Source organism: Natrix helvetica, assembly GCF_964273705.1.
Source record: "Natrix helvetica genome assembly, chromosome: 1".
Classification (NCBI taxonomy): domain Eukaryota; kingdom Metazoa; phylum Chordata; class Lepidosauria; order Squamata; family Natricidae; genus Natrix; species Natrix helvetica.
Genome location: NC_138548.1, coordinates 126,351,828 through 126,365,985, shown reverse-complemented (window position 1 = coordinate 126,365,985; position 14,158 = coordinate 126,351,828). Strand labels below are relative to the sequence as shown.

The window sequence follows — 14,158 nt, the reverse complement described above, 5'->3', positions numbered from 1 at the left end:
GCTTCTGAGTACTGCTAATTGCCTTCGTTAAGGTGTTTTGTGAGGAGATTGAGCCTTTTTCGCTTTTATTCGCATTTAGTATGGCAGAATCCACTAATTCTGGAGGTATTGTAAACACCACCAATGTGGCCCGCTCTGAATCCGAGGCTGATGTTCCCCCCAGGGTGGGTAGGGCCGCAACCAGGGCCTCCACCCATGCTTCCCGGGCTTCCTCTGCAGCCCCGGACAGGGCCCAAAGGCGCAGGGACAGAACCAGGGCACCATCCAGGGCCCCCAGGGCGGCCAATCCCTCGCCTCCGGTGTTGACCCCTCAGGGCTCCACACCACATTCCCCCCCTGCTTCTCCTGGCAATCGAGGCTGGTCTCCAGACCTCGCCTTACCACAGGCCCCATCTGCCGAGGAGGGAGGCTTGGAAGGCCAATCTTTCCCGGTTTTGCCAGCACAGGGCGTGGCTTCGGCCCAGCCCAGGGCTGGGCCTTCTGCAACCTTCACACCCACGGCTGCAGGCCTCAGGCCTCCGGAGGGACAGGAAATGGGCCTTCACCCAGAATTTTATCAAATGATATCTGATGCCATTTCGAGGGGGGTGGATGCAGAGTTACAGCGTAGATCCAACACTCCCAGGACCTCGTTAGCGCCTAGGGAGGCTTCCACTTCCCAGGCCCAGCCCTCCTCACCTTTTCCCTCTGAATATAGTGAGGAATCGGCCCTGATGGAGGAAGGTGAGGTGTTAGATATTGAATTATCCGATGATGAGGGCATTCCAGTGGACCAACCCTCCTCAGGGTTATTTCGCCCAACCTTATTTAAGTCTTTATTATATAAGGCCAAGGCTACCACTAACATGGGCGGTTCCACCACCCAGGATAGCACCGCTGTGGGATTGGATGCCACGGAGCGCCTGTTTGCAGAGCAGGTTTCAGAACAGGAAGCTATTCCTTTTCCCAAGCTCTTTAGCGACGTAATTCAGAAACAGTGGGCGCAGCCCACTGCTGTGGCCCCCCCTAGCAATGGGGACAAAAAATTATACCTCTCCACTCCGGAATTGGAAAAGATTCTCCAATTTCCTTCTGTGGATGCCCCCATTGCGGCCCTGGCCTCTCCTGCACTCATTCCTTCGGAGATTTCTGAGGGATTGAAGGCTGAGGACCGCAAGGCCGAAATGGTCATACGTAGGACACATCAAGCAGCAGCCTGGGCCTTACGTGCCGCCTCTGCGGCATCCTTCTTTAATCGTACATCTTTGGTCTGGCTCAGGCAACTTCAAGCTAGGCTTGCCCCTGATGACATGAGACTTCACCAGGATGTCACAAAATTGATGGCGGCTCTGGAATATTCTGCGGATGCCACTCTTAACGCGGCCAAGTTCGCTTCCCGAGCCGTAGTTTCTAATGTAGCCTCTCGTCGCCTGTTGTGGCTTCGCCATTGGCAGGCAGACATTCGTTCTAAATGGCGTTTAGCTTCCACGCCCTTCAAGGGTGAGGCTCTGTTTGGTTCCGTTCTTGATCCTATTCTTATCGAGACTAGGGACAAACGTAAAGTCCTTCCTTCTGCCACCAGACGCAATGATAGGAGACAGCAACCATATAATAGACGCCAGAACTTCAGGGCTGGGGACTCGGGATTCACCACCACTCCTTACGTTCCCCAATATAACCGAGGCAATCAGGCTCAGGATAGGGGCCAGGACCGCTTCGGTTCTAGGGATAGGAGTCGCCAGCAGTCCCAACCACAGGCTCAGTCTAGGCGGCCCTTTCGAGGGGGCGGTAACCAGTCCTTTCGCAGGTACCGGTGACTCCCAGGGGGAGGGGGCCATAGGCGCTCGGCTTCTGGCCTACGCTCATCAATGGGCGGAGACCACATCCGACGCCTGGGCCCTTCAAGTAGTGAGGCAGGGCCTCACTCTGGAGTTTCTGTCCCTCCCACCAAGACGCTTCATCCGTTGTCCGGTACCCAGGTGCCAAGAAAAGCGGCGCCTAATGAACGAAGAGATTCAACACCTCCTGTCCATCGAGGCTATAGAGCAGGTTCCAAAAGGGCAGGAGGGGCTAGGATTTTATTCAATATTATTCCTAGTTCCCAAAAGCTCAGGAGGATGGCGGGCCATCCTGGATTTAAAGCGGCTCAATCTCTTCATAAAATATCAAAAATTCAAGATGCAGTCTCTCAGAAGCATCTTAGCATCCATACGCCGCGGCGACCTGATGACATCGGTCGACATAAAAGAAGCATACCTCCATGTTCCGATACATCAGGCCCACAGGAGGTTTCTCCGCTTCCACTATGCAGGCCGTCATTTCCAATATCGGGCCCTGCCTTTTGGCCTATCATCGGCCCCTCGCACGTTTACCAAGCTCCTCGCAGTTGTGGCAGCTTCGCTTCGCACAGTGCCCATCCGGGTCAACTGTTACCTAGACGACATCCTGCTCCTGTCCTCAACACGTGCTTAGGCGGTGAGGGACTTGGAAGTCACAATGGACACTCTGCGCCGCCACGGTTTTGTCCTGAACCTCACCAAGAGCCACCTACGACCAACCACGTCGTTGCTCCACCTGGGCACGATCATCAACTCCAGGACGTGCGAAGTGTTCCTGTCCCAGGACAGACGGCAGAGCATCTGCGCTCTGGTGAGTCGGATATCATCTCAAAGACTCATCCCCTTGGCCACTCTTTCCCAGTTACTCGGAAAGATGATATCGTGCATCGATGTGGTTCCTTGGGCCCGATTCCACTCTCGCCCTCTCCAGTGGTTCCTGCTACCCTTCCAGAGAGCTCACACAAGCCACACCCAGATCAAGGTGCGTCTACCACCCAAGCCTCTCCGATCCCTCCGGTGGTGGGCTTCTTCCAAACTCCTCAGGGGGAGCCCGTTCAAGGAGCCGGATCGCATCCAGGTGACAACAGATGCCAGTCTGTATGGGTGGGGAGCCCATGTACTGGATCGGGTGGCACAGGGCCGATGGTCCAGCCAGGAAATCAACAACAGCATCAACTGGCTGGAACTTCGAGCCATCCGGTTGGCCCTTCTGGAGTTCAGGGACATTGTGTCACACAACCACATTCTAGTTCTGACGGACAATGTTGCCTCCAAGGCCCACGTGAATCGTCAAGGGGGCACCCGTTCCAAGGCCCTGATGCTGGAGGCGGAGAAGTTACACCACTGGGCGGAAGCCAGACTGCTGTCATTGAAGGCGGAGCACATTTCAGGCGACTCCAACACGCAGGCGGATTGGTTGAGCCGAGCGACGGTCGACCAAGCGGAATGGCAGCTGCATCCCTCCCTCTTTCGGGAGCTAACTCACCGGTTCGGCACACCGCAGGTGGATCTTTTTGTCCAGCCTTGCAATGCTCAGACAGCCAGATATTACACCCGGTTCCGAACTCAGGGGGCGGAGGGCACGGATGCTCTACGCAGCCCCTGGCCACCCGGCCTACTGTACGCTTTTCCGCCACTGCCGATTCTCCCTCTGGTCATCCAGAAAATACTTTCGGAACAGGCGGAGGTTCTCCTAGTGGCGCCAATGTGGCCTCGACGTCCCTGGTACGCCGACCTCGTCCACCTGTCCATCAACCGCCCTTGGCGCATCCCGGACAACCAGATCCAGCTCAACCAGGGGGCTCTCATTCATCCGAATCCTCAGCTCTTGCAGTTAGCTGTGTGGCACGTGAGCGGGCTAAGCTGACCAGTCTTCATTTCTCCAGCGCTGTCATCGACACCATTCAGGCGGCCCGCAGGCCTTCCACTACTCGTATTTACGAAGCCACGTGGCAGGCTTTTTGCAGGTGGTGCCGTCGCAATACCATCGTTCCAACCAGAGCATCTGTTCCCCAGGTTCTCGATTTTCTACAATCGGGCCTAGAGAAGGGATTGGCACCGAACACTCTACGCCGCCAGGTCGCCGCTCTGTCCACAGTCCTTAGTGGTGGTCGGGCCCGGTCGCTAACTCAACACGCACGGGTCAAGGCCTTTCTGAAGGGCGCCTCCAACATCCGGCCTCCAACTGTCCACCGTTATCCTACCTGGGATCTTCCGTTGGTACTCAGGGCGCTTACATCTTCGCCTTTTGAGCCCATCCGCTCCATCAGCTTGCGACTACTTACGCTCAAAACAGCATTCCTGGTGGCCATTACTTCTGCCCGGAGAGTTTCGGAGCTGGCCGCTCTCTCAGTTCGGTCTGATCTTTGCATCTTCCATTCCAACAGAGTGGTTCTCCGTTTGGATCCATCTTTCCTGCCCAAAGTCAATACCTTGTTTCACAGGGCGCAGGAGCTTGTTCTCCCAGACTTTTGCCCGCATCCTTCTCATCCGCAGGAGCGACAGTGGCATCATCTGGACGTTCGGAGAACCCTTCGTCGCTATGTGAAGCGCACGGCTGCATTCCGCAGGACAGAGGCACTCTTCGTCTCATTCCAGCCTTCTTCTATGGGGCAGAAAGTTTCCCCCAATACCATCGGACGTTGGTTGAAGGCCTGCATCGCACTAGCTTATGACTCTCAATCCCGGCCGGTTCCCAGACGCATTACTCCTCACTCTACCAGGAGCGCGGCGACAACAGCGGCCTGGTCCACTCAGGCTTCGGTTGAGGATATTTGCAGAGCAGCCACTTGGGCGTCGCCGTCCCCATTCATTCGGCACTACAAAGTGGACTCTTACGCTTCGGCTGAAGCATCCTTTGGGCGGCGTGTGCTACAACAGGTTCTCGCCTCCTCTGCGGGTCCTGACCAGCCTACTTCCCGCCCTTAGGTCAACTGCTCTGGCATGTCCCATGCTTGGATTCCCCAAGCAGCGCACAGGAGAACGACCGTTGACTTACCTGAACGGTCCTTCTATGTGCGCTGCGAGGGGAATCCAATCCCGCCCGATGTTTGGGCTGGTCCGGGTCCTCTTCTCGTGACTTTTGACTTTTGACCTTCGTATTCTGGACGTGACTTATATTGGACGTGACTTATTGTTACCTTTCGACTGCCGTCGTGACTGACTTTGACTTACTTCTCCAACGGCTGTCCTTCGTGCAAAACTGAGTATTCCAGGCAGAGGAGGCGTGGTCATTTAATTTGCATAACTCAGTCTCTAGGCTAATGGACAAAGTTAACCCATGCTTGGATTCCCCTCGCAGCGCACATAGAAGGACCGTTCAGGTAAGTCAACGGTCGTTTTCGTAGATTTTCACGAGTGTAGGTATGCTGGTTTTGTTGTATTCGGGTCTTTTCCCGTGTAAGGTTGAGATTGTCTTTGCAACGTTTCGGCAGATGGCAGGTGTGATCCTGCCGAAACGTTGCAAAGACAATCTCAACCTTACACGGGAAAAGACCCGAATACAACAAAACCAGCATATATCTATCTATCATCTATCTATCTATCTATCTATCTATCTATCTATCTATCTATCTATCTATCTATCTATCTATCTATCTATCTATCTATCTATCTATCTATCTATCTATCATATATATATATATATATATATATATATATATATATATATATATATATATATATATATATATACACACATACATACACATACATACACATACATACACATACATACACATACATAGATATATACATATATACATCCACACATATATACAGGAACACCGAGTTACAGTTCATTCCTTTTTTGCTTAGATCCAACAATTGTAATTTATGTAAGATACTATATGGTATCTATTTCCTTCAGGAAAACGTTACAAATGTTTGTATATGTTAGCAGAGAGGGATTAAATTATTAAAAGACAGAATCTACCAAGCTTCTGTAATAGAGAAGCTGCCACTGTGCCTCTGTTAAGCTGCCTTTTATTTCATTGCAGGCTGTCTCTGATAAAATGTGGGGAAATAGCATAAGTTTCCAGGCTAGTACTGATGTTGATGTCATGGCAATTCACATAAGGGAGAGAATTGATGAATGAGGGAATGGTATATTTGGATATTTTACACATTTGTGTAACAAAGGAATATGTCTCTGTCTATCTGTCTGTCTGTCTGTCTGTCTCTCTCTCTCTATCTGCGAGCTAGAACCTGAATTCATTTCACTGTGTAGTTTCTTAATGGTACTAAGTATTTACTTCGACTGAAGGCTTATATTCTCTCTGTTCCCAGGAATGAGATATTGGCACACAAAACTTTCCATCGGTACACGGTACGAGCTCGACGAGGTACAGCCCAAGGAATGAGAGATGCTCAGGGGACAATGCCAAAATCTGCTGGCGCCTCATTACGGCGCTACAATGAGACTGCTCTCCTTAAAGTAAGTCTGCAGCCAAGAGGGAACCCACAAAGCGAGAGGTTTCAAGAGGTCTTGGATCCTTCGTATGGCTTTATTTCAGAGTGACATTGCCCAGGCCTTCATGGAGAAAAAAATAATCTGTGGGCCTGTCTAGATTCCTATTAGTGAAATGTGCATAGCCAAGTAATGAAGGATCATTATAACTTACCTACACGTATTCATCTTTCTGCAGTTTCTGAATATCAGTATGCTTTCTGCTAGAACTGTGTCTGCATTCCTGTCAGCCTTTCGAGATAGTCCAGGCCAGAAGCACAAACCATCAGTACTAGCTCTAGCTTTATTGTAAAGTTACAGTAACAGAATCTTGCAGGTCTGAAGGTACTTTTCTCCCCTCTAACTTACCAGAAAACTAGGGAGGTTCCCTTTTGAGACCCCTCCCATACCCCCTTTTTCTTCCTGTGGGCTATGATCCCTCTTGCATAATTGTTGTCTAGGTTACGGCTCTTTCTCCTGCTTACAAGATCATTGTCACAGACCATTATAATTCCCTCTCTGATGTTAAAAAAGGTTCTGTGGGAGAAGAAAATACCTGGATCTCTCGAATCACATTTTGCATTTAAGCTGCAAACCAGGACTTATTGTAGTACCCTGCTGCTAAACAGGCTCACACAAATATTGAATATTGTGGATGAGTTATTCTTATTATATTTTTCTGCAGGAGATTCAGGAGCTGCTAACGAGCTGGACAACTTATTTAAAAGAAGCAGAGTGCATCTTCCTTCGTGCTCCACACAATAACCAAGCTCTCTTCTTTAGCAGCAAGCATGGTCCTCTTCTGCGAGGTGACCCACGTATCCGGCGTATTCCTTTCAGCACCCGAAGAGCCACCTTCCGTGAGGTGGAACGGGTCCATGGGACTTTAAGTAGTCTGCTGGTCTATGGTGAGCTGTCATTTAATTTTTCTCTGTTCTTGGCTTGACTTTTAGCACTTGAAAGATAATTTTTTTAGGTCTGTAATGCAGTGCCAGTCAAATAATTAAACTTTCTCTGGAATGATTTCTTCCTTTATTCCCTTAAGCACAACCCAAATACTTGTAACTGCACCCTAAAAGATTTGCAAGTAGTTTTTTTAGTCTTATCCTAGCACAGTGGTCGGCAAGCCGCGGCTCGCGAGCCAAATGTGGCTCTTTACACATTTTAATGCGGCTCTTCTGTGTGCCGGGCGCCCGGACCCCTCCCTCCTCTCGGGCTTTGGAGGGAAGCTTCTTCAAAAGCCCGGGCGAGTGACAAGTCTCCCAGGCTGTAATTTGCCGAGCTGTACGCGCGCGCCTGTTTTCCACGGCGTGGAGTAGCGGTGAGATTCTGCGCGGCGAGCGATGATTCCGGGGGCCATCAGTGGTGGGGCAGGGTCCCCCCTCGCGTTCCTCATCTTCCCGGATGGCCCCTGGAATCATCGCTCGCCGCGCAGAATCTCGCCGCTGCTCCACACCGTGGAAAACAGGCGCGTGCGCACAGCTCGGAAAATTACAGCCTGGGAGACTTGTTGTCAATCGCCCGGGCTTTTGCAGAAGCTTCCCTCCGAAGCGTTCCGAGGGAGGGCTGTAAACTTCCCTCCAAAGTCTTGGGAAGTTCTGAGGAGCCCCCCAAGGCAAAACGCCGCTGCCAGGTAGTTAAAAGTACGTCTCTGATTCGTCTCTGTCAGTCTCTCTCTGATTCCCTCCCTCCCTCCCTCTCTCTGTTCCTCTCTCTGTCTGTCTGTCTCATTCACACACACACTGTGGTCACCTTGTTGAGTGTTCCGTGTGTGTGTGTGTGTGTGTGTGTGTGAATGAGACAGACAGACAGACAGACAGAGGAACAGAGAGAGGGAGTGAGGGAGGGAATCAGAGAGACTGACAGACACACACACACACACACACAGACAGAGAGGGGGAGGGAGGGAGAGAAAGATAGACAGACAGAGAGAGAGACACACACAGAGTGAGTGATTAAGTGAATGAGTGAGAGACAGACACACCCACATACACAGAGTGACAGAGAGAGAGGAAGGGAGGGGAGAGAGACAGAGGGAGAGACAGACACACACACACACACATACACACACAGTGAGTGAGAGACAGACAGACAGACACACACACACACAGAGTGACAGAGATGGGGGAAGGAGGAGAGAGAGAGAGATACAGAGAGAGAGAGACAGACAGATAGACACTCAGAGAAAATGACAGAGGGAGACAGAGAGGGAGGGAGGGAGAGAGAGTCAAAGAGCCAGAGAGAGAGAGAAAGAAAAAGAAAAAAAGAAAGAAAGTGGGAGAGAGAGAGATGAAATGAAAAACAACAACATACAAACCTGACTTACTCAAACTATCCAAGGAAATGCAAGGCCAATGTTCACATTAGTGGTTGTGACTTTGTCAGTCATTGTCAGGATGTAATTTTCTCTACATTGTAAGGCAAATTTTACGGAATTTAACGTTATCGATAAATAATATTGTTCTAAAGTTTTTGTTTTATTAGTTGTGTTATTTGTATCCTCTCGACCTATGTGGATACTTGCATGCAGAATATTCTCAATAAAAACTTATTGAAACTAAAAACAGTGTACCATCCTATGTATTTTCGGTTTTAAAAATGCGGCTCTCCAAATAAATTTCAATCGTGGTTTTGGCGAGATTTGGCTCAGTTGAAAAAAAAGGTTGCCCACCACTGTCCTAGCATATCAGAGTTCTGCTCTGTCCTGCTCTTGTAAGTTTTCCATTCTGTTTTAGAAATTTAGCCCAAAACTATGCCATTGAGGTGCTTTTGGAAGTGTAATCTCAATTTGAGCATTGAGCAGGGGAAAGAAACAAGTAAATTAAAATTACATTCTGATTTTTTTTTAATAGGAAATAATACAACAGTGGCAGATCTGACTAGTTCTCCTCAGAAAACCTGGAAAAAAGTAGCTCGTAAGGATGAATCATCTACACAGCCTTCTGGCACTAGTGAGGAGGGCAGCCATTTTGAAACTGAAGGAATACATCATTCCTATTCTGTCACCCTTCCAGGTCAGTGTAGGTATCTTCTGTATCCTTTCTTTCTGACTTCTGGTGTATACAGAACGAAGAGAGTACAGGTAGTGCTCGGCTTACAACAGTTCATTTAGCGACCATTCAAAATTGCACTGAAAAAAGTGACCTATGACCACTCTTCACACGACCTTTGCAGCCTCCCCATGGTCACGTGATCAAAATTCAGATGCTTGGCAATTGGTTCATGTTTATGACCGTCGCTGTGTCCCAAGGACATGGGATCCCCCTTTGACAACCTTCTGACAAGCAGTCAATGAGGAAGCCAGATTCACGTAACAACTGGGTTACTAACTTATCAACTTCAGTCATTCACTTAACAGATGAGGCAAGAAAGGTCATAAAATGGGGCAAAATTCACTTAACAAATGTCTCACTTAACAACAGAAAATTTGGGTTCAGTTGTGGTCGTAAGTCAAGGGCTACCTGTATTACAGGTGTTGAAGTTAAATATCCACAGCTGAACACTGCACCCGTTTGGCTTAATAGCTGCCATACTAGCAAGATTGATGCTGGACTAAATGACACAATGAGGATCATAAGCGGTTGCATAAAATCTAACTCCTACTTGCGGGCTCTTGAGCCACATTGCACCGCCAGCTCTACGAAGGCAGGAAGCCTTAGTGAAGGAGTGCAACAAAATTTTGAGAAACCCACTTCTTCCTGTGCACGCTGATCTTCCTCCTGTATCAATTGGCAGGCTTAAAGGTTTTGACCTTCCTCACCAGCATTAATCAACTCTGAACAGTAACCATACCCAATATGGTGTCTGCCAGACTCATTGTTTAAGTGGGATCTTGTCTCTATCCCTGTGTGACTGGTGCTCTCGACAAAATATCCATTATATTGTGTCCAAATGTCCATCAAGAGCTTACACTGGCCCAATGTCTGATTTTTTTCAACATAGACCACCCCGTCCTTGAATGGCTGGGTGGACTGGACATTAATATTTGAACCGCTATTAAGTCCATGTATTTGTTAAATAAATAAATATTGGGGATTTTGCCTAGAGTGGTTAGTAGCTTAATTTGAAGTCCCTGGAGGAAAATGTTTCAGGCATCACGGAGTTTACTAATGTATAAGGTGTGATCATAGCAGACTTTACTAATAACTGATAGCACACAGGTGGATAATATGAAACAACAAATGTTACCAGTTCTTTCTCTTCCCCCTCTCCCCATTTTCATCTGGAAATGAGAAGACTGAGCTATGCTTTTTTTTTTTTACAGTCTCTGTAGCAAAGATAGAGGAGGAAGAAGACAAAGAAGTAGGGGAAGAAAATCTGGAACTGGTGGAGGAGACACTAAATTTATTAGATTTACGTGAATTTGAGGTGACACCAAAACAGAATCGCAAAAAGAGGAGGAGGAAACCCAAGATACCGCCAAGTAAGACGTTGAAATAATGAGCCTACTTTTAGCATACCTATTAGGTTTATTGCTTTGTGGAATGATCTTCAAGGATAGCAAGCAGGACTATAGGACTAGATTGACTTTTTTGGCAGATCCTCCTTTATTTATAGTCTTGCATACCAAGACAAGGAGCCAACGAACTATAGGTTCTGGGCAAATAGTCTGCTAAGAGGTTGGTGGTGTCTTGAAACATCATCTGAGGTTTCTATAGTAGGAAATACTATAGTAGCCTTCAGATGTTGCTGAACTGCAGTTCTTGATTTCCTAGCCAACATGGCTAGTGATGAGGAAAGTTAGAATTTGCAGGTTAGCAAATCTCAGGTATAATCTCATCTGTTTTTAAATCCTACTGGTGCTAAAATATTAGGCAAGGATTTAAGAGGACTGATTAAAATCAGGGAATCTTCCACTATGTGTTCTGAAACAGAGTCTAACACGGAGACTTCAGGAAGTGTTGAACCCAGTACCTCAGTATGTAGAGGACCAGAGTCAACTGAGGTCCAAGAACAGCAAGAGTCTCAAGGTGAGTTTGGGAGCATGTGTGGGATGTACATTATAGTCTTCCAACTGGCCATCTTGGCCTTTATTCTAAAGTAACTATGATTCTGTAGTGGCAGGTTGGATCTGTGGCTAGATGCTTTTGGATTGGGGGTGGGTTGTTGTATGTTGTTTTGTACTGATGTTTTTATTGTGTTAGCTGCCCAGAAGCCCTTTTTATAGGATGGGCGGCTCCATAAACCCCAATCATCTCATCTTTCCAAATAATAATCTCAAATGCACCTGAATACGCTTTTTGCTTCCTCCCAGATGCTCCCAGCACAACTGTGCAAGATGCCTTATTTACAGCATGTAAAATGGGAGACATTGGAGCCCTACAGCATCTTCTGGGAATGGCTGATAATACAACTGATAACAGTGAGTGCAGCGATAAACTCACAAAACAGTTGCTCAACACACCCCTGGATGAGAGTGGCTGGACTGTTTTGCATGTGGCAGCAGCAGCAGGAAGAACTGCAGTTGTGCGGCTCTTGTTGGAGAGTGGGGCTGACCCTGCCATCAGGTAATGTTCATCAGGAGACAGATATATTGAGGCCTGAGTTATCCCCAGTTTTAGACTGTATTTAGTCTCTACATGGGATCTCACTTGCAAATTTAGCAATAAGCAACTGAGATAAGCAACAATTAAGTTCTTCTGTTGCATCTCCGCCAGTGTCTTAGTTTCCCTTCCAGTCATTATAGGTCCAGAATTTTCATAAATATAAGGAATTAATACTTTACAAGAGCCAAGGTATTCAAAATTGTTTTGGCATATTTACATGGAGGTCTAAGTCTCTCAAGTAGTAAACTAGAAGAGAGTTGTCCTATTTCATAGCTGGAAAGGTTTCCCCATCTTTTTGTCTCAGCAATGATTATTTTGAAGGTGCTCCTCCTTGTAAGTGTTCTATGGTTTTTGTTTTATAAAGCACCCACTGTTTTATACTCCAGGGACAGAAAAGAACAGCCTCCATACTGTGTGTCTACCAACAAGCAAACCCGTAATGAATTCCGTAGATTCATGGGTGAACAGCCAGAGAGATATGACTACACCCGAGCTCAGGTGAGTGGAAACAATGTCTTTACCAACTTAGTCAGGGAGGAATGATGGGAGTTGACATCCATCAGCTAAAGTGCCACCCATTGGTTGTTCATTAATGAAGGAGGCATGGCCAACACTTTGCTAACTCAGTCTCAAGGCAAATGGACAAAAGTTAACCCATGCTTAGATTCTCCAAGCAGTGCACAGGAAATGATTAATGTTTTCTTTAGGATCTTTTTTTTAAATTGGGATATCCTCGTTCTACTTGATTCACATATACAATATAACCACAGGTGCCTGGCCCTCTAACTGCAGAAATGGAAGCCAGACAAGCAGAACGCCGACGAGCACAGAAAGCCCTACGGAAGCAGCGAGAACGAGAAGACCGTGAAGCACAATTACTTCTGGAGCAAGAACAGGAAGAGAAAAGGCGGTTTGCCCTGCTCAGTGATCGTGAGAAGGTCAGGGCTTAAAAAGTGATAGCAGTTTTCGTTCTTGTGTTTACTGAAATGTTCCGCTGCAATATAGCAATAGCACCTAGACTTATATAGCACCCCATAGTGCTTTACACTATGACAGAGTCAGCATATTGCCCCCAACAGCTTGTTACACCTATATAACATTGCTACTCTAAGTTCTTTTGCCTTCCAAGAAGATTCAATGGGATTCAGGGTTCTGCTTATCACTTTTAAAGCTCTACACTGCCTGGTAGTAGTAAACTTGCAGAACTACCTTCTCCAAAGAACACCCACCTACTCTACACACTCCCATAGAGAGAGCATGCCCCAGTTCCCTCTCTTAAAACTTGCCACCTTATGGAAGCTAATATTGTAAGCATGCCTTTGGACGGCTGCCTCCGTGCTCTGAAACCCCACTCACCCTAGGAGAGGCTTTTTCCATACACAAGTTACTTTTTGATTGTTTTTTATTGTGCTTAGTTGCCATTTTATATTGATAAATTGTGTATATTAGTGTTATATAGTTCTTTTAGTTTATTGCTTTTATGTTGTGTGTTACTCCTAGTTATATTGTGTTGGGTAGCCTTATAAATCCAATAGATTCTGATAGATTCGAGGTGTAGGACGTTCTTTCATAGTTTGACATGTTGTCCAAATTCTTTCATCAACATTTTGTGACTGTTTATGCGTTGAACTTCATACAGAAAGATGAATCCCATTCTTTTTCTATATGGTGATCTTTTCCTAATTGTTTATTTTCATTCTAGCGTGCTCTGATGGCTGAGAGGAGATTTGCTTCCCAATTAAAAGATTCTGGTGCATCTTTGACCAATACCAGGTATTTTGGTAGGGTGGGGACTTCCTAACAAATACTGTGTTAAAAAAAAACCACATGATTTTTCATCTTTTGTGTCTGTAGGCGCTGTTGGTTTTGTGGGGAATCTCTCCTGGGTTGCATTCCTTTCCATTATCTTGACTTCTCCTTCTGCTCCACAAATTGTCTCCAAGCCCATCGACGAGGGACAACTGCCCCATCCTAGCTGAAGATTTTGCTTTGGCATCAAGGGACTACAACAGAAATCCCACCCCTATTGTCTGTTGTCACTTTGGAATGGTGAAAGATTAAGCATAGCAGGGAAGTCACAAATTATTGTTTCCAAGTACTTCATAGGAAGCTAAAATTATTTGTTATTTGAGAAATGAACTTCTTTGTAAGACTGTCGTTTTTTTCAATTCTAAACTAGATTATTTAGGAATTGGTTAAAAAGAGCAACTTCTCTTCCCAGATATTTAGGGCCTGCCTCACTGGAATTAACTGACGACTGGGAGTTCTGTAAGTTAAGAATTGTAATACATTTTTGCTGTGCTGGTTATATTAAGGAATAACCGAACAAAGATCATAGATAACAAAAA

The 14,158-nt window shown here is 46.9% G+C and overlaps 1 protein-coding gene across 1 annotated transcript in view; it reads left to right on the top strand.

Annotated features, from left to right (window-relative positions):
- ANKZF1 (ankyrin repeat and zinc finger peptidyl tRNA hydrolase 1) overlaps nucleotides 1-14,158 on the top strand; it is a 22,356-nt gene extending 8,198 nt beyond the window's left edge. The window contains exons 9-18 of the mRNA XM_081939538.1: nucleotides 6,105-6,252; nucleotides 6,950-7,172; nucleotides 9,117-9,278; nucleotides 10,529-10,687; nucleotides 11,139-11,234; nucleotides 11,519-11,771; nucleotides 12,197-12,308; nucleotides 12,581-12,748; nucleotides 13,513-13,583; nucleotides 13,665-14,158. Coding sequence (XP_081795664.1) covers nucleotides 6,105-6,252; nucleotides 6,950-7,172; nucleotides 9,117-9,278; nucleotides 10,529-10,687; nucleotides 11,139-11,234; nucleotides 11,519-11,771; nucleotides 12,197-12,308; nucleotides 12,581-12,748; nucleotides 13,513-13,583; nucleotides 13,665-13,785 — 1,513 coding nt within the window. The 3' untranslated portion in view covers nucleotides 13,786-14,158. The remainder of the gene's footprint in view (nucleotides 1-6,104; nucleotides 6,253-6,949; nucleotides 7,173-9,116; nucleotides 9,279-10,528; nucleotides 10,688-11,138; nucleotides 11,235-11,518; nucleotides 11,772-12,196; nucleotides 12,309-12,580; nucleotides 12,749-13,512; nucleotides 13,584-13,664) is intronic.